The 27,027-nt window shown below is 45.2% G+C and overlaps 1 protein-coding gene across 1 annotated transcript in view; it reads left to right on the top strand.

Annotated features, from left to right (window-relative positions):
- UBE2E3 (ubiquitin conjugating enzyme E2 E3) overlaps positions 1–27,027 on the top strand; it is a 168,201-nt gene that overhangs the window by 124,092 nt on the left and 17,082 nt on the right. Inside the window, exon 4 of the mRNA XM_063933336.1 lies at positions 19,212–19,344. Within this exon, the coding sequence (XP_063789406.1) occupies positions 19,212–19,344 (133 nt within the window). The remainder of the gene's footprint in view (positions 1–19,211; positions 19,345–27,027) is intronic.

The raw sequence follows: 27,027 nt of genomic DNA, 5'->3' as shown, positions 1-27,027 counted from the left end.
GAGGTGCACACGGGCTCCCTCCTCTGTAGAAACGCCCCTGCCTCCAAGGCACTTCAATTTATAGATGCCACTCCCATTTTAATCCAGCTGTTCAAAAAGAGGAGGAGTCATGGGTGTGTTTCAGCACACGGCTGCAATCTCGTTCATAGCACTACAGCCATAGTGGCCATATCTTTAGAAAGTTACAAGGGAGAATCTGCGCCGGGCAGGGACAGCTTGAGGAGTCTATGTTACGACTGATGGTGCATCAGTGGTGGGGAGATCGGATCCACCAGCATGCTGCTATTGCTGAGATATGCAAAGTGGGTGTGGCAGGGATTGTCCAACGTAGAGTAATGTACAAGGAGAATGCGTAAACTGGCTTTGGCATATTTTTGCATTTGAGAGTCTGAGTAATCGCATCTGTGCATGAACTGCGTGCACATCTGTCATTACACTTCTGTTTATAAGTGGCTCCAAAAACGTTCTCCAGTCATTGCACCCTTTTTTTCACTGTTCCCTAGGCCACATAGTTTTCCATTTAGTTACTCAGCAAGTGCATACCTGTCATCCTTGGATTTTGTTATGTGTTAAACATGGTATCATTTTGCTTGAACATAGATCTGGCATGGCCGACATGTGTCTCCCCAGCTGTTGTGAAACTACTGTTGTCCCAGCATGCCCTGCCATAGTTTTGCTAGGGAATGCTAAAACTGGCGTGGCATGCTGGTATATGTAGTTTCACAACAGCTGGAGAGCCACAGGTTGGCCAGGCCTGACATAGCCTCTGACTGGAAGCCACCAGTACTGGCTTTGCCAAATACTTAGTCAAGATGAGCAAGAAAAAAATGTTAAGAGGACAGAGGAGGAGAAGATGTGGTGCAAATAGACAGCAGATTGTGAGAGCTGTCAATAGAAAAAGGAGAGGGAACAGATAATATGGGAGGTAAGGGTGGTACACACGGAGAGATCCGTGCTTAAAATCCAAGCAATCTGACCAGATTGCTTAGAATTTAAGAATTTAAGCACGGATCTGTCGTGGCACAATCTATTAGGCCGCTCGCTCCAGCGCTGTGTGAAAAGAGCGCCCTCGCTCAGAACACATCACACTGCTGAGTGGGGGGAGAGATGTGTGCTGAGTGGTCTGTGATAGATCGCTCAGCACACATCTTTTAGTGTGTACCCCCCTGTAGTCGCGACAGAGGTACAAAGATTGTAACAGACACAGAAGGCGGATTGGACTATGGGAAAGGAGGAGGAATGGAGTTGGGTGGCAGGGTAGGTTAGGAGAGGGGACCCTAGTTACAGAGAAGTCTACCAGGACTGTGTGTGTAGTTAGAGGTGGTTGCGGAGGAGGTGAAGAGCAGAAAGGGGTAGTGATGCTCGGGCACATACTAAGCAGTTCATCCAGTGTAATGACTGCTTTCTAAGGCAATAGGCGATGCGGCCCAACCTATTCATTTCAGTAAGGTACACAGTCGCAGTTTTATTCCTCCTAAGCTGTTTGTGTTCGCTCTTTTCCATCAATCTCAATGACCCTTCACTTTCATGGTGATGCATAATGACAGTATCACATCTAATCTTATCTGGTTGATCACACAATCTCGCCAGGCTGATGGAGCTCAGAGAATGATACAAGATGATATCCATTGAGTGCTATATATTTTTGAGGCTACATAGTCTTTACTTTGGTCTCACTACATTGTTAATAAATAAAATTCTGCTTTTTTCCATGGTCTCCTTGGTGCCTCTATAGAAGCTGTGGTGTTTGTTATTTACCATTATGTAACCCTCACCAGTCGTGCAGCACTTCTGAGTGTGACTACAGTTATAATGTACTTTTGTGTGTATTAAATATGTTCTGGAATGGTGCATAACGGGTAGGTAACCTATGGAACTACACATCCCGACATCCCTGCCACAGTTTTGCGGTTAGGTTTTGCTGAAGCTGTGACACTTTATGCTGGAATGTGTAGTTCCACAGCAGCTGCTGTGCCATGCGTTGCTTACCCCTGGTGTTAGCGGTGTGAGGTGAGAGTGCATTGTGGGAATAAATGGGTTATGTGTGTTTTTTCTGTCCGCCTCATTGCCATCTGCATTGCACAAATGACAATGTATCTTTGCTCATGAGCATTTTCTCAATTAGTTCAGAGATCCAAGTGTTTGGATTCACCAATTAATCTGCATGTCCAGTCTGGTTACTGTTGTGCAACTATGTAAAAAAATAATTGATATACAGTGTATTATAACACACTCACTCCTAATATTAGAGCAGGTATTACAGGAAGCCACTGAATGTGATGAGTCCAGCATGCAGTTATTTGGTTTCATGAGGCATAACATATTGCAGGAAATCTCATTTAATATGTAGTACTTCTGAGCATTTTAAATTAAGAGGCAGAAGGTAAAACATAGGACATCTCTGACCAGTGTGGAAGCCTGTTCTGTCCGTATATGTATTGATTTCAGCTGCATTTGTGTCACTTTGGTTACCATGGCTATTTTCAGTGATGAGAACTAATCCATAAAACATTTATTGTTTATATAAATGAATGCTTGGTTTATACTTACTATTACAGAATATTGTTACGTTGCATTTCCTGCTGTTTACCATGCATGCGGTATCATTACATTTATTATCCCTTCCTACACATTGCTGGCATTTTTTAGACTAATTGTTTAATGTTTATTATTGTAAACAAAATATTGGATAGTTAATTTTAAACAGTTTTAATTAAATGAATCCGTGTTCTGTATGCAAAAGTGAAATATAGAATACTCAGAGTTAAATACAAAATGTAGTGGATTATACTTTGATATAATGAAAGGCAGTTTTCTCAGATTCTGTTGCTATTGTTATGGTTTGTGACAAACTAAAGGTTACTTTACTATAGATAGATAGATAGATAGATAGATAGATAGATAGATATACAGGTTGAGTATCCCTTATCCAAAACGCTTGGGACCAGAGGTATTTTGGATATCGGATCTTTCCGTATTTTGGAATAATTGTATACCATAATGAGATATCATGGCGATGGGACCCAAGTCTAAGCACATAATGCATTTATGTTTCATATATACCTTATACACACAGCTTGTAGGTAATTTTAGCCAATATTTTTAATAACTTTGTGCATTAAACAAAGTGGGTGTACATTCACACAATTCATTTATGTTTCATATACACCTTATACACACAGCCTGAAGGTCTTATAATACAATATTTTTAATAACTTTGTGTATTAAACAAAGTTTGTGTACATTGAGCCACAGAAAACAAAGATTTCACTATTTCACTCTCACTCCAAAAAAATCCGTATTTTGGAATATTCCGTATTTCGGAATATTTGGATATGGGATACTCAACCTGTATATCTATCTATCTATGTATGTATGTATGTATGTATGTGTGTGATGGTCCGGCACTCACTGGTGAGAGGGATAACTTGGTCCGGTGCCCGTGCTGACGCTTTCACGTGTTTGTAGCAAAGTGGATGCCCGGCACTCTGGACTCAGTAAGTAAAGTAAGCAGGAGCCCCTCCGGTGCGGTCGTCAACGTTATTAAATTTTCCTCAGGACATACAGATAAACATAGAATACACTCCCCTTATATCCCCACCATTGTGCTCGATGCGCGGGCCGGAGTGGGGGACCGCCTCCCGGCGAGGTCCGTCGGGCCGGAAGTCTCCCGTCAGCTGTGGCGCGGTGAAGTGACATCATCGCGTATAGCGCGATGCACGTCTGGTGCCTGGTTGCCATAGAGATGCTATAAACAATAACAGTGGCTCCGTAAGCTTACAGGTACTCGCTGTTAAAACAGATTAACTAATGCAGATTGGGACTTGTCATAAATCTGTAAAATACAGTCCACTAGTACATATAGAAAATTATTTGTGTATGGCCGTATATGAACCCATCTGAAGGATAATGAGATATATGAGTATATATGGACAGTCTTCATAGGTAAAAAGGGAGAGAGAAAGACAAGAAGAGAGAAGGGAAGGAGATGGGGGGATGGGGGGGGAAAGGGAGGGAGAAAGAGAGGGGAAGGAAGAGAGAAGGGGAATGTAAAAGGGAAATGATGGAGACATGAAAAAATGGGGAGGAGAACAGGCTGTCTATATGATGATCAACATGTTGAAATTAAAGAAAACAAGATAAAGGTACCATATCATTAAGGCCCCTATGGGTCACAGTATCTAATTTGTGAATCCACCTGGATTCACATCTCAGGAGAGCACTGCCTCGGTCTCCCCCACGAAGTGAGGGGGGTATGTGATCTATCATTCTATATCTGATGGTAGCCAGGGCATGTTTGGCTAATACAAAATGTCGAGCGACCGGCTGATCGCTACTGCCTTTTTGCAGAGCTAGTCTGATGGAGGATCTGTGAGCAGTCATGCGTTCTTTGAATTTTCGTGTGGTTTTGCCCACATATGACAGACCGCAAGGGCAGAGTATCTGGTATACTGTGTATGTGGTTTCACACGTCAAATGATATTTGATGTAAAACTTAGTGCCCAAATGGGGATGGCAGAATCTGTTCCCTGTAATCATATGATTACATGTAACACAGGTGCATTTAAAGCAACCTGTTTTCTGAGGGGGTAAGAAGCTACTGTTGGGAGATTTGGTCAGGCTCGAGATGTCTGACTTGACCAAAAGGTCCCGTAGATTCCTGGAACTTTTAAAGCACGGCATGAGGTCAGTCTGTTTCAAGGTGTAACTACTATGCCTGTTTGATGTACTTGTTGTGACCATTACACCTTTGACATTTTTCAAAATCCCGGAGTGCCGCCTGGTTCTTTTTGCAGTACGGACAGGAGCAGTAATCCTAACCAGAGAACCATACCCTTCATATCTTTACTAAGGAGGGCACCCGGGTGGCTGAATGTATGGACAGTGAGTGCCGTTCATTTTTAACCTATATATATATATATATATATATATATATATATATATATATATATATATATATATATATATATATATATATATATATATATATATATATATATATATATTACACAAAACCACAGCACTCGCCACCCCAGAGGCGGGGTACATGACTACACTTACCACTCATAGGGTGGGGTGCATGTAGCCCATGACCACATACTTATTATTAACTGTGGCCACAAGCTTTTTCATGCACCCCTATGTAGATTCAATTATCCTTAACCTGTGTCAGCTGTCCTGTAGTAATTTATCAGCCAGTGTCAGGTGACAAGTGTACCTTTAAAAGCCATAAGGCATTTGGCGGGTACACTTTAAACCAAGTAGGCATATTTGCAGTTATATTATGTGTGATACAGTTGCCAGGTTTTAAGACTCTGTGATAGTGTAGGACCTGCATGAAGGTGGGGTACCTTGGCGATCGGTTTGCAGGCTTCTGTGCATTGGCCAATTCACTAACTAAACCCCCATCATTTATTTATTGATGTGGTGAGGATAAGTGAGCTTGCTATAGTGAGTGTTGAATCTTCTGTTTTTATGTGAGTATATGTGTGTGTGTGTGTGTGTGTGTGTGTGTGTGTGTGTGTGTGTGTGTGTGTGTGTGTGTGTGTGTGTATGTATATATATATATATATATATTTCTCTTACGTCCTAGAGGATGCTGGGGACTCCGTAAGGACCATGGGGATAGACGGGCTCTGCAGGAGACATGGGCACATTAAGAAAGACTTTAGATCTGGTGTGCACTGGCCCCTCCCTCTATGCCCCTCCTCCAGACCTCAGTTTGATACTGTGCCCAGTGGAGACTGGGTGCTTTTCAGAGAGCTCTCCTGAGCTTTCTGACAGAAAGTATATTTGTTAGGTTTTTTATTTTTTTGCTGGCAACAGACTCCCTGCATCGAGGGACTGAGGGGAGAGAAGCAGACCTACTTCTCTGAGTTTCAAGGCTCTGCTTCTTAGGCTACTGGACACCATTAGCTCCAGAGGGAGTCAGAACACAGGTCTCACCTTGGAGTTCGTCCCGGAGCCGTCATCCTCCTCACAGAGCCGGAAGATAGAAGCCGGGTGAGTATGAGAAGAAAAGAAGACTTCAGAGGCGGCAGAAGACTTCATGATCTTCACTGAGGTAACGCACAGCAGTGTAGCTGTGCGCCATTGCTCCCACACACCTCACACACGGCAGTCACTGTAAGGGCGCAGGGGTGGGTGCGCCCTGGGCAGCAATATAAACCTCATTTCTGGCAAAAGAGATATATATATATACAGCTAGGCACTGTATATATAAAGAGCCCCCGCCAGTTTTTATTATATTTAAGCAGGACAGAAGCCCGCCGCCGAGGGGGCGGGGCTTCTCCCTCAGCACTCACCAGCGCCATTTTCTTCACAGCACAGCTGAGAGGAAGCTCCCCGGACTCTCCCCTGCTTATCCACGGTGAAAGGGGGTTTCAGAGAAGGGGGGGGGGGGCACATAATTGGCAGCAAATAATATTATTACAGCGCTACTGGGTAAACACATTGTGTGTTTTTTCCTGGGGTATTAGCGCTGGGTGTGTGCTGGCATACTCTCTCTCTCTGTCTCTCCAAAGGGCCTTGTGGAGGAACTGTCTTCAGATAAGAGGATTCCCTGAGTGTGTGGTGTATCGGTACGTGTGTGTCGACATGTCTGAGGTAAAAGGCTCTTCTAAGGAGGAGATAGAGCAAATGTGTGTGGTGTCTCCGTCGACACCTGACTGGATATGTGGAATTAAGTGCTGAGGTAAATTTATTGCACAAAAGATTAGAGAACAGACAGGGAATCTATCCCTATGTCGCAGGGACCTTCAGGGTCTCAAAACGCCCACTATCCAAAATAATAGACACTGATACCGACACGGAGTCTGACTCCAATGTCGACTACGATGATGCAAAGTTACAGCCAAAACTGGCAGAAAAGTATTCAATATATGATTATTGTAATAAAAGATGTTTTGCATATCACTGATGACCCATCTGTCCCTGACACGAGGGAACACATGTTTAAGGGGAAGAAAGCTGAGATAACATTTCCCCCCTCTCATGAACCAAATGAATTGTGTGAAAAAGAGAGGGAATCTCCAGACAAGAAACTGCAGTTTCCCAAAAGAATTCTCATGGCGTATCCTTTCCCGGCTAGGGCCAGGATACGATGGGAATCCTCCCCTAGGGTGGACAAGGCGTTGACACGATTACCCAAAAGGTAGCGCTGACATACCAAGATACAGCTACCCTCAGGGATCCTGCAGATAGCATGCAGAAAAGTACTTTGAAGTCCATTTACACACATTCTGATACACTACTCAGACCGGCGATTGTGTCGGCATGGGTTTATAGCGCTGTAGCAGCGTGGACAGATGCCTTATCAGCGGAAATTGAAACCCTAGATAAGGATACCATGTTATTGACCCTAGGATATATAAAAGATGCTGTCTTATGTATAAGACATGCTCAAAGAGACATTGGTCTACTGGGTTCTAGAGTCAACGCTATGTCGATTTCTGCTAGACGTGTCCTGTGGAACATGCAATGGACAGGTGATGCCGACTAAAAGAGGCATATGGAGGTTTTACCTTACAAGGGTGAGGAATTGTGTGGAGAAGGGCTCTCGGACCTGGTCTCCACAGCTATAGCTGGTAAATCTGATCTTTTGCCTTATATTCCCTCACAGCCTAAGAAAGCACAACATTATCAAATGCAGTCCTTTCGGTCGCAGAAAAACAAGAAAGTACGAGGAGCGACCTTTCTTACCAGAGGTAAAGGGCGCAGGGCACAGCAAGTTCCCAGGAACAGAAGTCCTCCCCAGCCTCTACTAAATCCACCGCATGATGCTGGGGCTCCGCTAAGGGAGTCCGCCCCAGTGGGAGCACGTATTCGACTCTTCAGCCACATCTGAGTTCACTCACGGGTGGATCCCTGGGCAATAGAAATTGTTTCTCAGGGGTTACAAGCTGGAATTCGAAGAGGTGCCTCCTTGCCGGTTTTCCTTATCGGCCCTACCGGCTTCTCCCCCAGAAAGGGAGATAATATTAAATACAATTCACACATTGTATCTCCAACAGGTGGTGCTCAAGGTTCCCCTCCTTCAACAAGGAAGGGGATATTACTCAACTTTGGCTGTAGTCCCGAAACCGGACGGTTCGGTCAGACCTATTTTAAAATTAAAATCTCTGAACCTATACTTGAAAAGGTTCAAATTCAAGGTGGAATCGCTCAGAGCGATCATCGCCAGCCTGGAAGGGGGGGATTTTATGGTGTATCTAGACATAAAGGCTGCATACCTTCATGTTCCCATTTATCCACCCCATCAGGCGTACCTGAGAATTACGGTACAGTATTGTCATTACCAATTTCAGGGTAATTGGCGGAAATGATGGTGCTCCTACGCAAGCAAGGAGTCACAATTATCCCATACTTGGACGATCTCCTAATAAGGCGAGATCAAAAGAGTAGTTGTTGAACAGCGTGTCACTTTCGCTGAAGGTGTCACAGCAACTCGGCTGGATTCTCAATATCCCGAAGTCACAGTTGGTTCCTATGACTCGTCTGCCCTTGGGTATGATTCTGAATACGGACCTGAAATAGGTTTATCTTCCGATAGAGAAGGCCCAGGAACTAATGACTGGTAAAAAACCTATTAAAGCCAAAACAGGTGTCCGTGCATCACTGCACTCGGGTCCTGGGAAAGATAGTGGCATCTTACGGGGCCATTCCCTTCGGCAGGTTCCATGCGAGGACTTTCCAATGGGATCTACGGGACAAGTGGTCCGGATCACATCTACAGATGCATCAGTTAATTACCCTGTCCCCTAGGGCCAGGGTGTCTCTCCTATGGTGGCTGCAGAGTGCTCACCTACTGCAGGGTCGCAGGTTCGCCATCCAGGACTGGATTCTGGTAGCCACGGACGCGAGCCTCCGAGGTGGGGGAGCAGTCACACAGGGAAGAAACTTCCAAGGTCTTTGGGTCAAGTCAAAAAAACTTGTATTCAAATCAACATCCTGGAGCTGATGCCATATGCAACGCCCTTCGGCAAGCGGAAACATTGCTTCGCGACCTACCGGTTCTGATCCAGGCAGACAACATCACTGCAGTGGCTCATGTAAACCGCCAAGGCGGCACAAAGAGCAGAGTGGACTTGGCAGAAGCCACCAGGATTCTCCGCTGGGCGGAAAATCATGTAAGCGCATTTTCAGCAGTTCATTCCGGGAGTGGACAACTGAGAAGCAGACTTCCTCAGCAAACACGACCTGCATCCAAGAGAGGACTTCTTTAGGAAGCCTTCGCACAGATTGCAAGTCAGTGGGAACTGCCATAGATAGACATGATGGCGTCCCGCCTCAACAAGAAGCTACAGAGGTATTGCACCAGGTCAAGAGACCCTCAGGCAGTAGCTGTAGATGCCCTAGTGACACCGTGGGTGTTCCAGTCGGTCTATGTATTTCCCCCTCTTCCTCTCATACCCAAGGTGTTGAGAATAGTAAGAAAAAGAGGAGTGAGAACAATCCTCATTGTTCCAGATTGGCCACAAAGGACCTGGTATCCGGATCTGCAGGAAATGCTCACAGAAGATCCGTTGCCTCTTCCTCTAAGACAGGACCTGTTGCTACAGGGGCCCTGTCTATTCCAAGACTTACCGCGGCTGCGTTGGACGGCATGGCGGTTGAACGCCGGATCCTAGCGGATAAGGGTATTCCGGATGAGGTCATTCCTACGCTAATAAAGGCTAGGAAGGACATGACATCTAAACATTGTCACCGTATATGGCGAAAATATGTTTCTTGGTGTGAGGCCAGGAATGCTCTTACGGAAGAATTCCATCTGGGCAGTTTCCTTCACTTCCTGCAAACTGGAGTGAATTTCGGCCTAAAATTAGCATCTATTAAGGTTCAGTTTTTGGCCTTATCCATTTTCTTTCAAAAGGAATTGGCCTCTCTTCCTGAAGTACAAACTTTTGTGAAGGGAGTACTGCATATTCAGCCTCCTTTTGTACCTCCGGTGACGCCTTGGGACCTTAACGTGGTGTTAAGTTTCATTAAGTCACACTGGTTTGAACCACTTAAAACGGTGGAGTTGAAAAATCTCACTTGGAAGGTGGTCATGTTATTAGCCTTGGCTTCGGCTAGGCGAGTGTCGGAATTAGCGGCTTTATCACATAAAAGCCCCTATCAGGTTTTCCATATGGATAGAACGGAATTGCGGACCCGTCCTCAATTCCTGCCAAAAGTGGTTTCATCCTTTCATATGAACTATTGTGGTGCCTGTGGCTACGCGTGACTTGGAGGATCCCGAGTCCCTTGATGTGGTCAGGGCTTTGAAAATTTACGTGGCCAGTTCGGCTACAGTCAGAAAAACAGAAACACTGTTTGTCATGTATGCAACCAACAAGATTGGTGCCCCTGCTTCAAAGTAGACTTTTGCTCGCTGGGTCTGTAACACGATTCAGCAGGCGAATTCTACAGCGGGATTGCCGTTACCTAAATCGGTCAAGGCCCATTCCACTAGGAAGGTGGGCTCTTCTTGGGCGGCTGCCCGAGGGGTCTCGGCACTACAGCTGTGCCGAGCTGCTACTTGGTCGGGGTCAAACACCTTTGCAAAGTTTTATAAGTTTGATACCCTGGCTGAGGAGGGCCTCATGTTTGCTCAATCGGTGCTGCAGAGTCATCCGCACTCTCCCGCCCGTTTGGGAGCTTTGGTATAATCCCCATGGTCCTTACGAAGTCCCAGCATCCTCTAGGACGTTAGAGAAAATAAGATTTTAAACCTACCGGTTAATCTTTTTCTCGTAGTCCGTAGAGGATGCTGGGCGCCCGTCCCAAGTGCGGACTACTTCTGCAAGACTTGTATATAGTTATTGCTTAAATAAGGGTTATGTTCTAGTTTCATCGGTTTTGGACCGAAACTATATTGTTTTTCATACTGTTAACTGGTTAGTTTAACACAAGTTATATGGTGTGATTGGTGTGGCTGGTATGAATCTTGCCCTTGGATTAACTAAAATCCTTTACTCGTACTGTCCATCTCCTCTGGGCACAGTTTCTCTAACTGAGGTCTGGAGGAGGGGCATTGAGGGAGGAGTCAGTGAACACCCAGAGTCAAAGTCTTTCTTAAAGTGCCCATGTCTCCTGCGGAATCAGTCTATCCCCATGGTCCTTACGGAGTCCCAGCATCCTCTACGGACTACGAGAAAAAGATTTACCGGTAGGTTTAAAATCTTATTATATATCTATCTATCTATCTATCTATCTATCTAGTGATCGCGCTGAGCCCAAAAAGGGACCCCTCCGTTTTAAAAATTGGGGTCCTACCGGTCTTTTTCTGGGTCCCATCGGAATGAAGGTTCTTTTTAAACTTTATCTTGTTTGGACACTACAAAAGTGTTGCAAGGTGGGGGGATGGGGTGACAATGCTGCTGGGCTGTGTAGCATGTAGGACACTCTGCCCCAGAGGTGTAACTAGACATTTTGGTGCCCTTAGGCAGAAAGTGAATTGGTGTCCCACCTCCCAGACCGGAAAGTATAGGCAATGTGCGCCTTTGGCGCACCACAATTTTTTAGGGGCGTGGCTTCATGGGGAAGGGGCGTGACCACATAATAGTGCCAATTCACATTACACCACACAGTAGTGCCGCTTATACACATTGCACCAAGTAGAACCTCCTATGCACACTGCGCCAGGTAGAGCACTTTATACATATTGCGCCAGATAGAGCGCGTTATACACTTTGCACCAGGTACAGCACGTTATACACTTTGCGCCAGGTACAGCACGTTATACACATTGCGCCAGTTAGAGCACGTTATACACGTTGCGCCGGTTAGAGCACGTTATACACATTGCGCCGGTTAGAGCACGTTATACACACTGCGCCAGTTAGAGCGCGTTATACACACTGCGCCAGTTAGAGCGCGTTATACACAATGCGCCTGGTAGAGCACGTTATACACAATGCGCCCGGTAAGAGCACGTTATACAGAATGCGCCAGGTAAGAGCACTGAGGCACACTTCACCAGGTAAGAGCACTGAGGCACACTGCACCAGGTAAGAGCACTGAGGCACACTGCACCAGGTAAGAGCACTGAGGCACACTGCACCAGGTAAGAGCATTGAGGCACATTGCAGTAATGAATCACCTTGTCTCCCCCCCCCCCCCCCCCCCCCCGGGCTGTAGCGGACACAGACGGGGAACGCACCACACGTGCAGGGATCGGCGTCCTCCGTGATCTAGTGGGTAAAGCTGGGCTTAGTGACTGGGGCTTCCCGCGGCGCCATCTGAGGCAGTGGCAGCGCTGCCGCTCTTGCTTTACCCACTAGATCACGAAGGACTCCGATCCCTGCACATCGTCAGCACCCCCCAGAGACGCTGTGCCCCCCCCCCTTGTCTTAACCCATCCATCACCCGCACTAGCCTTCACTCACCCGCCGCAAGCAGCCAGCCAGACACCAAAGAGGAAGGGATACTGGCTCCACCTCCTCTTTACATCATTCAGCCCGGGACCAGCATCAGGCAATCATACAAAAATCCCCCTTAGGGATTGGCCTAATGAGGAGCGCGTCCCCGGGGACCCTCCCACTTTAGAAACTTGAGTCCCAGGTCTTAAAAAATGGGTAAAAACCGCGCCATAGTATAGTATAGTATATATATATATAGAGAGAGAGAGCAGGTGTGGACCGGCACTCCTCCTGGTAGCTGAAAATGACCCTGGTGCCTTCTGATGAAAATTTTGCAAAGTCCCAATATAAACGACAGCGCCCCTTTGTCAAGGTGTGTAACCTTGACAAAGGGGCGGGTAAGCCCCGAAACGTCGGCTTTTGTTCACTTTGAATACAGTTTTTCATTTTTGTAAAGCCTTGAGTGCCGCTGTCGTTTATATTGGGACTTTATATATATATATATATACACTGCTCAAAAAAATAAAGGGAACACTAAAATAACACATCTTAGATCTGAATGAATGAATTATTCTTATTAAATACTTTGTTCTTTACATAGTTGAATGTGCTGACAACAAAATCACACAAAAATTATCAATGGAAATAAAATTTATTAACCCATGGAAGTCTGGATTTGGAGTCACCCTCAAAATTAAAGTGGAAAAACAGACTACAGGCTGATCCAACTTTGATGTAATGTCCTTAAAACAAGTCAAAATGAGGCTCAGTAGTGTCTGTGGCCTCCTCGTGCTTGTATGACCTCACTACAACACCTGGGCATGCTTCTGATGAGGTGGCGGATGGTCTCCTGAGGGATCTCCTCCCAGACCTGAACTAAAGCATCCGCCAACTCCTGGACAGTCTGTGGTGCAACGTGGCGTTGGTGGATGGAGCGAGACATGATGTCCCTGATGTGCTCAATTGGATTCAGGTCTAGGGAACGGGCGGGCCAGTCCATAGCATCAATGCCTTCGTCTTGCAGGAACTGCTGACACACTACAGCCACATGAGGTCTAGCATTGTCTTGCATTAGGAGGAACCCAGGGGCAAACGCACCAGCATTTGGTCTCACAAGGGGTCTGAGGATCTCATCTCGGTACCTAATGGCAGTCAGGATACCTCTGGCGAGCACATGGAGGGCTGTGCGGCCCCCCAAAGAAATGCCACCCCACACCATTACTGACCCACTGCCAAACCGGTCATGCTGGAGGAAGTTGCAGGCAGCAGAACGTTCTCCTTGGCGTCTCCAGACTCTGTCACGTCTGTCACGTGCTCAGTGAAAACCTGCTTTCATCTGTGAAGAGCACAGGGCGCCAGTGGCGAATTTGCCAATCTTGGTGTTCTCTGGCAAATGCCAAACGCCCTGCACGGTGTTGGGCTGTAAGCATAAACCCCACCTGTGGGCGTCGGGCCCTCATACCACCCTCATGGAGTCTGTTTCTGATCATTTGAGTAGACACATGCACATTTGTGGCTTGCTGGAGGTCATTTTGCAGGGCTCTGGCAGTGCTCCTCCTGTTCCTCCTTGCACAAAGGCGGAGGTAGTGGTCCTGCTGCTGGGTTGTTGCCCTCCTACGGCCTCCTCCACGTCTCCTGATGTACTGGCCTGTCTCCTGGTAGCGCCTCCATGCTCTGGACACTACGCTGACAGACACAGCAAACCTTCTTGCCACAGCTCGCATTGATGTGTCATTCTGAATGAGCTGCGCTACCTGAGCTATTTGTGTGGGTTGTGGGGAGGTCATACAGGCACGTGGAGGCCACACACACTACTGAGCCTCATTTTGTCTTGTTTTAAGGACATTACATCAAAGTTGGATCAGCCTGTACTGTGTTTTTCCACTTTAATTTTGAGGGTGACTCCAAATCCAGACCTCCATGGGTTAATAAATTTGATTTCCATTGATAATTTTTGTGTGATTTTGTTGTCCGCACATTCAACTATGTAAAGAACAAAGTATTTAATAAGAATATTTCATTCATTCAGATCTAGGATGTGTTATTTTAGTGTTCCCTTTATTTTTTTGAGCAGTGTATATATATATATATATATATATATATATATATATATATATATATATATATATATATATATATATCCACACAATAGGCACGGCACTCCAGGGACTCGTTCCAAAAAAGCTTTTAATTGCGGTGCAACTATCTACATGTTTCGAGGCCTCAGCCCCTTCGTCAGGATACACCAATACTCACAAGACACACATACATATAACATTTATATACCTGATACCAGACATCACCTCCCGCCGACGTCCGCGTCCACAGCTGCTGCCGTTGATTCACTCCCGGCGTCTCACTTCCGGGTTACGCAAGACGCGGTTGCCAAGCAACCGCTAGCTTGCGCTCCTGTCCAGCAAGCCCGGCTTCCGTGTCATCAAGCAGTGCCGCTTGTGGGCAGACCTGGCAGAATAAACATAGTGCATTAAAAACAGACATTAAAACATTTGCTTGACAGCGCATGGACATAGATTAACCATCTGTTAGCATACTCTGCTGCTTCTTATTCTGTTATAACAGTCAGTCAACCATATCGACCCCACTCCCCGATTGGCACATCTAGTGATAGATATATAAACCTCATTATATATTTAGCGGTTATACTACACACATCTATTACCCTTCAGAATCACATCATCTCAGGCTATTCCAGTTAATTTTATCATTTAACCCGTCAGGTGACATAGTGCCCAGGCGGACAATCCATCTGGATTCCAATAGACACAGAGCCTTAATGCGATCACCCCCACGGGGAGATTCCACAACGTGATCAATCAAGAAATACTTCAAGTCAGACAAAGTGTGACCCATCTTTCTAAAATGACGGGCCACTGGCTGGTCCAGAGCTTTCCCTTCTGCTGATAGATGAATGGCCGACCTATGCAGAGCCATACGCTCCCGGAATTTACGAGAGGTCTGACCTACATAGTATAGCCCGCAAGGACACGTGATCACGTACACCACAAATGATGAGGTGCACGTGAGCACATGTCGAATATCATACTTTATTTGTGAATGGGGATGTTGAAAAGATCTGCAGGTGACCATATATCTGCATGTAGTGCAACCAAGGCAGCTGTAACAACCTGCCGGCTTAACATACACGTTAGGCATTTTTGGGATCCCTCTCCCCGTGATATCCGTAATCATCAGCCTATCTTTCAAGTTACATCCCCTTTTAAACGCTGCTAGAGGGCGTACATCTTTGAAACATGCCAAATCTTTATCGGAGGCTATGATTGGCCAGAGAGCCTTAGTTGCTCGATTAATTACCGGGCTGGCTGTTGTAAAACTACTCACCCATGGGAGAACCTTAGCTGGTGTTTTGGTACGTGACTGCAATAATTGGGCTCTAGGCGTACTTAACACTTGATGTTTATTATCCTGAAGCATCTTGGGGTCATAACCTCGTGCTATAAATTTGGCTATTAAATTATCAATGGATGCTGCAGCTTTTTGTGGGTCACTAGAAATTCTGGCCACCCTCATCATTTGAGAGCGGGGCAACCCCCGCTTCAGTGATGTTGGGTGATGGCTTGAAGCGAGAAGGAAGGTATTTCTGTCCACATCTTTCTGAAACACCTCTGTCGCAATCCTACCTTCAATGACATTCACTTGTACATCTAAAAAATGTGCTTGAACCTCACTACATTGAATAGTAAATTTAACCGCAGACGCCCCACCATTAATCTCCTCCAATACATTTGTTAATAGATCTATGTTTCCGGTCCATAATAAAAAAATATCATCGATATACCGGGTGTATAATTTAATACCCCCGGATATCGCTGAATGATTCAGAAACAATTTGTCTTCCTGTTCAAACATGTATATGCAAGTAGCCCGGCACTCCACTATCCCCCGCAGGGGGTAAATGCTCCGGTGCCTTCCTAGGGGTGAAATGACCCCAATATAGACTGGAAGGTGTAGGCGGCACTCAAAGTCTTGCACGTGCATGTGCACATGGCTTTTTCACTTTAATTGAGTGTGCCGCCTACACCTTCCAGTGTATATATATATATATATATATATATATATATATATATATATATATATATATATATATATATATATATATATATATATATATTTATTTATTTATTTATTTATTTTATTAACAGTTTCTTATATAGCGCAGCAAATTCCGTTGCGCTTTACAATTTGAAATAACAATAACAAACTGGGTGATAACAGTCATAGAGGTAGGAAGGCCCTGCTCGCAAGCTTACATATATATAATATACGAGTCACATTATTATGACCACTTGCTAGTAGCCACTTTGGAACCCCAGGGTTTGCTGAACTGTCATTTTGGACACACGTCTGGTAGCTCCTAGGTTCATTTTGACAGTGAGTAGCTCCATTGTAGTATGTATATAATATATAAAATGAGCACTTGAGTAAGGTTTTGCTGTAACACCGAAATGACAGTCTGGTCCATACTGTTTTCTCTATTATAACTCAATCACTCCACGAGCTGATAAGTATACACTTTGGGGTATATTCAATTGAAGTCTGATCCATTCCGACATTCATTTGTCGGAATGGACCTGACCTGGCCTATTCAATTGACATCTCAATTCGACTTTTACAAAAGTTGGATTGAGATGTGGGGGGGGGGGGGGGGGAGCCGCGGGCAGACAGGGGAGAGCAGCGCTACAGCAGCAACTATATAGCCGCTGCTGTAGCGCTGCTCTCCCCCGTTTGCCCGCGACTCTCCCACGTCCCTCCTGTCTCACAGCCGCCGCTCCGTCCCCTGTCCAGACGCCGCCACTCCCCGGCTCCAGCAATCGTGGGGGTTTCATTTGCTGGAGCCGTGTGGACGCTAATGTGACAAGTTGAATAGCACTGAATAGGTCGAATCACGATTCGACCTTAAAAAGTCGAAAACTGCAGTGTTTTCGACAGAAGGCAGTTTTCTACACCAATTGAATATACCCCTATGTGTGTTTATTTAAACCTCAGCAATCATGTGGTGAGATCTAATTACTTTTTCATTTAGTTTTAAAGGTGTGTACACACGGTGAGATTTGTCCTTGTGATTTTGACTATATAGCAAGGAAACTTAGTGCAAATCGCACTATGTTAGGCAGCTTGCGATACCAATGCGCACTCCTGCGGGGTCGGTATCGCAAAGAAAGTTAAACTGTGCAGGCAAGTCAATCTTGACTATATAGTGTACTATTTAGTACAAAGTATAGTCAAAATTGGCACTTAGTCAAAATCAGTGGCTCTGTGGGAGTTCAAGGTAAATCGCATAGTCAAAATTGAAGATGGTCAATTTCTCTCAGTGTGTATGCACCTTAACACAGATGTTTTTTGACTGCATATTGTTAGTAATACATTTTCACCTCCACATATTAATTACACAGGTTCTGTGGCTGGCTGACTTCAAGACTCCATTTCACCTGGTTTTAATCAGCCACAAAACCTGTGTAATTCTCTGCCTCTCCCTATCACTCTCCACTTCTCTACAAAACTTCAAATGAGCTCTCAAGACCCACTTCTTCATCAAACCCAGCAATCTCTCATCCAAACCCTCTGTTCCATGCTGACTGTCTACCCCATCTCTGTCACCCAGCCCCTCCCCTTTTAGAGTGTAAGCTCTGCCGAGCAGGGCCCTGTCCACTCAATGTGCTTTTCCTTCTCTTACTTAGACTATCATCTGCTCTATACTCCCTACAACGGCACCTAAACCTTGGTTTCTGCCACCCTGTTGCTTGTTTGAGTGTTATGACCACTGATGCAGCAATGTTTATGAACTGTAGGACAGATGTATTAAGCCTGGAGAAGTGATTAACCAGTGATATGTGCAAGGTGATAACGCACCAGCCAATCAGCTCCAATATGTAAATTGACAGTTAGGAGCTGACGACTGACTGGTGCATTATAACCTTGCACTTATCACTGCTTTATCACTTCTCCAGGCTTAATACGTGTGCTTGCATTTACCTGTACTGTAAGTCACTGTTTTCTTGTTCTGCTCATTGTTTATGTACATTAAGTGCTGCACAACCCTTGTGGCGCTATATAAATAAAAGATATTAAAAACAATGTGTGTAAGACTGCTTGTAAATACATTAGGAGCTGTAGTATGAGGTATAAAGGAATTGGTGCATTTACTGAACCACTTTGTTGGATCTTAGTACCTGTATAAACACGTCATCCAGTTCTATCAATGCTTCATATTAATGGGGGCATGCTTTTCTCCATTCCTTGGGAAGGGTCATTGCAGCTTTACTGATTAACTATATGCTGATCCAAGCATATGCAAATTTTTGGATCTGAGGGTAGAATTCAATTGTTCCTTCCACCGGCAGCCAGCAGATGGCGCCCAGCAGAACTATTCAATTATAGCCCTATTCGAGCGCAAATGGTTGCCGGCGTCTGCATTTCAGCTCGAATTCCCCGAGGTTGGTGAGCCAAAATGCGCAAAAAGTGACCTGTTTGGGTGCCCAAACGGCACTTTTGTCGAGCACGCACAGCACTTTGGTCGGGTTTAGCTGCTTTATGCGGCTAAACACAACCTCTATGGGCACGATAAGCGCAATAAATAGATACAATTGAATATCGGGAGATCGGACATAATAAGTAATTGAATACCGCCCTGATTGTGTGTTTTTGGTAATCGCCATATTACTATGAAACACATTTTATTTTATACAGGTTCATCAGTGCTAGTACAGGGTAATTCTCAATACGATAACTTAATGTTATTCTTGCTCTGTGTTTATATAAAAATATACTTTTTTTTTTTTTATGGTAGTAGCAAATTTTATTTAATTAATTGTTTCTTTTCCCTCTCTACAGTGCTGGACCAAAGGGGGACAACATTTATGAATGGAGGTCGACTATTCTTGGACCACCAGGCTCTGTCTACGAGGGAGGAGTATTTTTTTTGGATATCACATTTTCATCTGATTATCCTTTCAAGCCACCAAAGGTAAATAAATATAGTCCTTGCTGCAGTCACGCTAAACAGCCCTTGAAGTAGCGCCATGCTGTGGTGGGACTCGTGCTGAGCATCTTTTTTGTGTTTTGTTTTCCACAAAATGCGTCTTAGACGCAAAGTAATGTAATAGAATGCACAAGCAGCTTCTGCTGTTTGTGCGTCCTGTTACATTACTTTGCATCTAAGACGCATTTTTGTGGGTAAAAAAAAATAATGCAAAAATAGACGCTCTGCGCTACCGAGTCAAACAGCACTCACGCGTTATGTGTAACGCGACTTGTAGCGCACGGTCCAAAGATGGAAGAGGACTCATCTGTATATGAAATCCTTTACCCACCTATGCTCATCTCCTACAGTATTACTTGAAACCACAAGGTAATTGAAAGGACCATTGCGAACTCTGACCCATCCCACCTTTTAATGTTCTTCCATGGAAGAATTTCAAGCATATGTTCTTCCTCAAGAGAGAGAGGAACTGAAAATAGCATTACTTTGATTACGTTGAGTGTGTTAGTAGTAAAGAAACTACCAAGGCTATTTCTTGTCAGTCTATAATTAATGAGTTTGATTGTAATTCTAGTGTGACCAGGAATTTTGCCAAACAATGTTTAGACTATGAAAAAGATGTGCCTCATGTTTCATATGGAAAGAATGTACCTCGCCTGTGACCTGGTAGCATGAGAACTGGAGGTGCATGTGTGTTTTGCATTGATCTGCTATTTGAATCCCAAACAGTGACACAACACTGATAATTTCTAGTCCTATTTCACTTACAATAAAATAATATTTACCTATGAGTCAAAACATTATGACCGCTCCTATATGAAGCAAATAGCTTGGACTATATCATAAACATGGAGCATGGCCGATTCACGGAGTTGTTTGTTGGTAAGCTGACATTGCGGTAGATAGTCATAGCCAGTGTGTTAAATGCAGAAGATATGGACAGTTAAAAAGATCAGATAGACCAGTGGTTCCTGAACGCGGTCTTCAAGGCACCCCAACGGCCCTGGTTTCAAATGTATCCATGCTTGGACACAGGTGACTTAATTAGCACGTTAGTCAATTTGATTTAACCATCTGTGCTGATCCATGGATATGCCTAAATCCTGGACTGTTGGGGTTCCTTGAGGACCGCGTTTAGGAGCCTCTGAGACAGACTTTTATGTCAGCCAAATTATTATGGGCAGATGGTCAAAGCATATCTGAAATGGCAAGGCCTGTGGAGTGCACAAGGTCAGCCGTGGTGAGTACCTACTGACAGTGGCCTCTGAGTGGAAAAACTACAATCCATCGCCAGGGTGATGGGCAGCCAAGACTCCCCAATGCGAGAGGTCACTGTGGAGAATTCAGTTATTTTGGGTGTCTAATAATCCTGTCTACATAGGACTGTTTAGACGCCCAAACAATTGTCAGTATTTAATTGTTGTTTGGCCGCACATGCATATCGCGCCCAGACAGGGTTTAGCCGCATAAAACAGCTAAACCCGTCTAAAGTCCTTACTGGAGTTAAAGGATCTCTTCTTACCAGATACTATAGGATTCCTCCATTAATCTTTGTAGTGTCCATGCCTTGGCGGGTCAGAGCTAATTGGTGGCAAGCAGTGGAACAGGTTCTTTTTTTAGGCAGCTGGCCATAATATATTAGTTTATCTGTGTATTTATTAAAATATTGTATGATGAATGAATGTCCAGCATAGGTTGCTCTCCATCTCTTTCATAGATTTTTGTTGTTTGATTTACTTTGTTTGTAACTGACTTTTCATTGTGACAGGTACTGTAACAGCTTAGAGCACTTTTCATCTCTCAGCGGTTTTTTACTGTCGGAGACATCCACTGCAATATACGATACCTGTTGCTCAGTCACAAGAAAAAATGATTATAGATTGAGCATAACTTGGCATCTCCAGGAATTAGTATAATAGTATTGTAAAATAAAATAAGCCCTGTTACTAAAGAAAAAAATAATCACCGCTATGAGACTGCAGGGTTCTGCACAGTTCTATTTATTTTTTCTTTAAAAATAATTTGTCTGAAAAACACCCTGTAAAATCTGTATTCCAGAAGTTGAGAAAGCCATCAGCCTGAGCAATTTGTTATTTTAAATTTAAGTCAATTTATTGTTGCTGGCTTTCCATTATGATTTGAACGTATGAATATGATTTATTCTGCAACCAGAGTGTATTTCGTTTGGCTCAGAAAGATGCCTTATTCAAAAGTATGAATTGATAATGCTTTAGAAGATGTCCATCAAAATGTATGATACTTTGCCTTCTGGATCTCTATATTGTTATAGCTCGTACACACAGGCGCTTGTAAAGGGTTGGGTATGGGTGACCCCGGGTATGGGTGACCGCATCCCCTTGAAAACATTGGTTAAAAGAATTGACAGTGCTTTTAATGGAGCAATAGAAGAGTATTCTCAAAGCCACATTGCAGTATATTGTACAACTTACCTAATGAGCATTTCCACAGAACTGTATTGTATTTTACTGATCATTAATGCTTCTGAGCACTGCAGGCAACTTCAAAATTGACATGAATGCTTGTCAGAAAGTACGTTTGTACAGGTCTGTTCTCTTGCATCACTTTTTGACTGGCTTTGTCAGGTTATGTTTACTAGACTTGTAGAACACGTTAGATGCTTAAAATGGATCTTTGTGTAGAGGCCTTATAGTCTTTGGCTGAGAACTAGCTTTACCTCGGCATAGCAAGGACTTGAGTGCATTTCATCTTTTAACATGTTAGAGCACAGCAAATTTGTGTTAACTGTAATCTAACTGTAATCTAAAATCTCTATATGTAAGAACATATGTAGCAAATGGATACATAGTTGTGTTCTTGAACACCATTAATTAAAACAAGAATACTTCAAAGAAAATACCAATTTGTTGGTACAACTCACAAACAGCATGTCTGAAAGCTGAGAGCGTAATTACATTCCCTATTAATGCTCAGTAGCAGTTGTCTAAATAGGCAGTTCCTCTTCCTCTGTTTTCTCTAACGTCCTAGTGGATGCTGGGACTCCGTCAGGACCATGGGGAATAGCGGGCTCCGCAGGAGACAGGGCACATCTAAAAAAGCTTTTAGGTCACATGGTGCGTACTGGCTCCTCCCCCTATGACCCTCCTCCAAGCCTCAGTTAGGTTTTTGTGCCCGTCCGAGAGGGTGCAATCTAGGTGGCTCTCCTAAAGAGCTGTTTAGAAAAGTTTTTTTTTAGGTTTCAACCTCAGTGATTCCTGCTGGCAACAGGATCACTGCATCGAGGGACTTAGGGGAGAGATTTCCAACTCACCTGCGTGCAGGATGGATTGGAGTCTTAGGCTACTGGACACTTAGCTCCAGAGGGAGTCGGAACACAGGTCAGCCTGGGGTTCGTCCCGGAGCCGCGCCGCCGATCCCCCTTACAGACGCTGAAGAGACGGCAGAACGGAGGTCCGGAAAGCAGGCGGCAGAAGACTCCTCAGTCTTCTTGAAGGTAGCGCACAGCACGGCAGCTGTGCGCCATTGTTGTCACACGGCTCACTGACTCAGTCACGGAGGGTGCAGGGCGCTGCTGGGGGCGCCCTGGGCAGCAATATAATTACCTTTAGTGGCAAAATAAATACATCACATATAGCCATTAAGGCTATATGTATGTATTTTAACCCAGGCCAGTTTCTTAAAATCCGGGGAAAAGCCTGCCGAAAAAGGGGCGGAGCTTATTCTCCTCAGCACTCAGCGCCATTTTCCTGCTCAGCTCCGCTGGTGAGGAAGGCTCCCAGGTCTCTCCCCTGCACTGCACTACAGAAACAGGGTAACAAAGAGAAGGGGGGCATAAATTGGCGATATTTATATATTAAGAGCGCATATATAGTAAACAACACCTTCTAGGGTTGTTTATATACATTTATAGCGCTTTTGGTGTGTGCTGGCAAACTCTCCCTCTGTCTCCCCAAAGGGCTAGGGGGTCCTGTCTTCGATTAGAGCATTCCCTGTGTGGCGGTACGTGTGTGTCGACATGTATGAGGACGATGTTGGTGTGGAGGCAGAGCAATTGCCGATGATGGTAATGTCACCCCCTAGGGAGTCGACACCGGAATGGATGGCTTTAGTTATGGAATTACGTGATAATGTCAGCACATTACAAAAGTCAGTTGACGAAATAAGACGCCCGGCAAACCAGTTAGTACCGGTTCAGGCGTCTCAGACACCGTCAGGGGCTGTAAAACGTCCTTTACCTCAGTCAGTCGACACGGGTACCGACACAGATGAATCTAGTGTCGACGGTGAAGAAACAAACGTATTTTCCAATAGGGCCACACGTTATATGATCACGGCAATGAAGGAGGCTTTGCAGATCTCTGATACTGCTGGTACCTCAAAAAGGGGTATTATGTGGGGGGTGAAAAAACTACCTGTATTTTTTTCCAGAATCAGAGGAATTGAATGACGTGTGTGATGAAGCGTGGGTTAACCCCGATAGAAAACTGCTAATTTCCAAGAAGTTATTGGCATTATACCCTTTCCCACCAGAGGTTAGGGCGCGCTGGGAAACACCCCCTAGGGTGGATAAGGCGCTCACACGTTTATCAAAGCAAGTGGCGTTGCCGTCTCCTGATACGGCCGCCCTCAAGGATCCAGCAGATAGGAGGCTGGAAACTACACTGAAGAGTATATACACACATACTGGTGTTATACTGCGACCGGCAATAGCCTCAGCCTGGATGTGCAGTGCTGGGGTAGTGTGGTTGGATTCTCTGACTGAAAATATTGATACCCTGGATAGGGACAGTATTTTATTGACTCTAGAGCAATTAAAGGATGCTTTCCTTTATATGCGAGATGCTCAGAGGGATGTTTGTACTCTAGCATCAAGAGTAAGCGCGATGTCCATATCTGCCAGAAGAAGTTTATGGACGCGACAGTGGTCAGGTGATGCGGATTCCAAGAGGCATATGGAAGTATTGCCATATAAAGGAGAGGAATTGTTTGGGGTCGGTCTTTCGGACCTGGTGGCCACGGCAACTGCCGGCAAATCCACTTTTTTACCTCAGACCCCCTCCCAACAGAAAAAGACACCGTCTTTTCAGCCGCAGTCCTTTCGCTCCTATAAAAAGCGACCAAAAGGACAGTCTTATCTGCCGCGAGGCAGAGGAAAGGGTAAGAAAGGGCAGCAAGCAGCCCCTGCCCAGGAACAGAAGCCCGCCCCGGCTTCTACAAAGCCATCAGCATGACGCTGGGGCTTTACAAGCGGACTCAGGAACGGTGGGGGGTCGACTCAAGATTTTCAGCAATCAATGGGTTCACTCACAAGTGGACCCGTGGGTCCTGCAGATAGTATCTCAGGGTTACATGCTGGAGTTCGAAAGGTCTCCCCCTCGCCGGTTCCTAAAGTCTGCTTTACCAACGTCTCCCTCAGAAAGGACGTCGGTTTTGGAAGCCATTCACAAGCTGTATTCTCAGCAGGTGATAGTCAAGGTACCCCTCCTACAACAGGGAAAGGGGTATTATTCCACATTATTTGTGGTACCGAAACCGGACGGTTCGGTAAGGCCTATTCTAAATCTGAAATCCTTGAACCTGTACATAAAGAAATTCAAGTTCAAGATGGAGTCACTCAGAGCAGTGATAGCGAATCTGGAAGAAGGAGACTTCATGGTGTCCTTGGACATAAAAGATGCTTATCTACATGTCCCGATTTACCCCTCACACCAAGGGTATCTCAGGTTCGTGATACAAGACTGTCATTATCAGTTTCAAACGCTGCCGTTTGGGTTGTCCACGGCCCCTCGGGTCTTTACCAAGGTAATGACCGAAATGATGGTTCTTCTACGAAGAAAAGGCGTATTAATTATCCCTTACTTGGACGATCTCCTGATAAGGGCAAAGTCCAGAGAACAGCTGGAAGTCGGTGTAGCGCTAACACAAGTAGTGCTTCAGCAACACGGGTGGATTCTAAATCTTCCAAAATCTCAATTGACCCCGACAACACATCTGCTGTTCCTGGGCATGATTCTGGACACGGTTCAGAAAAAGGTATTTCTCCCGGAAGAGAAAGCAAGGGAGTTATCCGAACTTGTCAAGAACCTCCTAAAACCAGGAACTGTGTCAGTACATCAATGCACAAGAGTCCTGGGAAAGATGGTGGCTTCGTACGAAGCGATTCCATTCGGCAGAATCCATGCACGAACATTTCAGTGGGATCTGCTGGACAAATGGTCTGGATCGCATCTGCACATGCATCAGCGGATAACACTGTCACCGAGAACAAGGTTGTCTCTCCTGTGGTGGTTGCAGACTGCCCATCTGTTAGTGGGCCGCAGATTCGGCATACAGGACTGGGTCCTGGTGACTACGGATGCCAGCCTACGAGGTTGGGGAGCAGTCACAAAGGGAAGAAACTTCCAGGGCGTGTGGTCAAACCTGGAGACGTCTCTTCACATAAATATACTGGAGCTAAGAGCGATCTACAATGCTCTAAGCCTGGCAAAATCGCTGCTTCAGGGTCAGCCGGTGTTGATCCAGTCCGACAACATCACGGCAGTCGCCCACGTAAACCGACAAGGCGGCACGAGAAGCAGGAGTGCAATGGCAGAAGCTGCAAGGATTCTGCGCTGGGCGGAGAATCATGTCGTAGCACTGTCAGCAGTGTTCATCCCGGGAGTGGACAACTGGGAAGCAGATTTCCTCAGCAGACACGACCTTCACCCGGGAGAGTGGGGACTTCATCCAGAAGTTTTCCACATGATTGTGAACCGTTGGGAAAAACCAAAGGTGGACATGATGGCGTCTCGCCTCAACAAAAAATTGGACAGGTATTGCGCCAGGTCAAGAGACCCTCAGGCAATAGCTGTGGACGCTCTGGTAACACCGTGGGTGTACCAGTCAGTGTATGTGTTCCCTCCTCTGCCTCTCATACCAAAGGTACTGAGAATTATACGGAAAAGAGGAGTAAGAACAATACTGGTAGCTCCGGACTGGCCAAGAAGAACTTGGTATCCGGAACTTCAAGAGATGCTCACGGAGGATCCGTGGCCTCTACCTCTAAGAAGGGATCTGCTTCAGCAGGGACCTTGTATGTTCCAAGACTTACCGCGGCTGCGTTTGACGGCATGGCGGTTGAACGCCGGATTCTAAAAGAGAAGGGCATTCCTGAGGAAGTTATTCCTACTTTAATTAAAGCCAGGAAAGAAGTGACCGCACAACATTATCACCGCATTTGGAGAAAATATGTTGCGTGGTGTGAGGCCAAGAAGGCTCCAACGGAAGAATTTCAATTGGGTCGATTCTTACATTTCCTGCAAGCAGGATTGTCTATGGGCCTCAAATTGGGGTCCATTAAAGTTCAAATTTCGGCCTTATCAATTTTCTTCCAGAAGGAATTGGCGTCAGTGCCTGAAGTACAAACTTTTGTCAAAGGTGTACTACATATACAACCCCCAATAGTGCCTCCAGTGGCACCGTGGGATTTGAACGTGGTTCTAAATTTTCTCAAATCTCATTGGTTTGAGCCTTTAAAATCGGTAGATTTAAAATACCTTACATGGAAGGTAACCATGCTGTTGGCCCTGGCTTCAGCCAGGAGAGTTTCGGAGTTGGCAGCTTTGTCATACAAAAGCCCATATCTGATATTCCATTCGGACAGGGCAGAATTGAGGACACGTCCTCAATTTCTCCCTAAGGTGGTTTCGG

This window comes from Pseudophryne corroboree, chromosome 7, assembly GCF_028390025.1.
Source record: "Pseudophryne corroboree isolate aPseCor3 chromosome 7, aPseCor3.hap2, whole genome shotgun sequence".
Classification (NCBI taxonomy): domain Eukaryota; kingdom Metazoa; phylum Chordata; class Amphibia; order Anura; family Myobatrachidae; genus Pseudophryne; species Pseudophryne corroboree.
The sequence above is the reverse complement of the archived record's forward strand: the minus strand, read 5'-3'. Positions and strand labels throughout refer to the sequence as shown.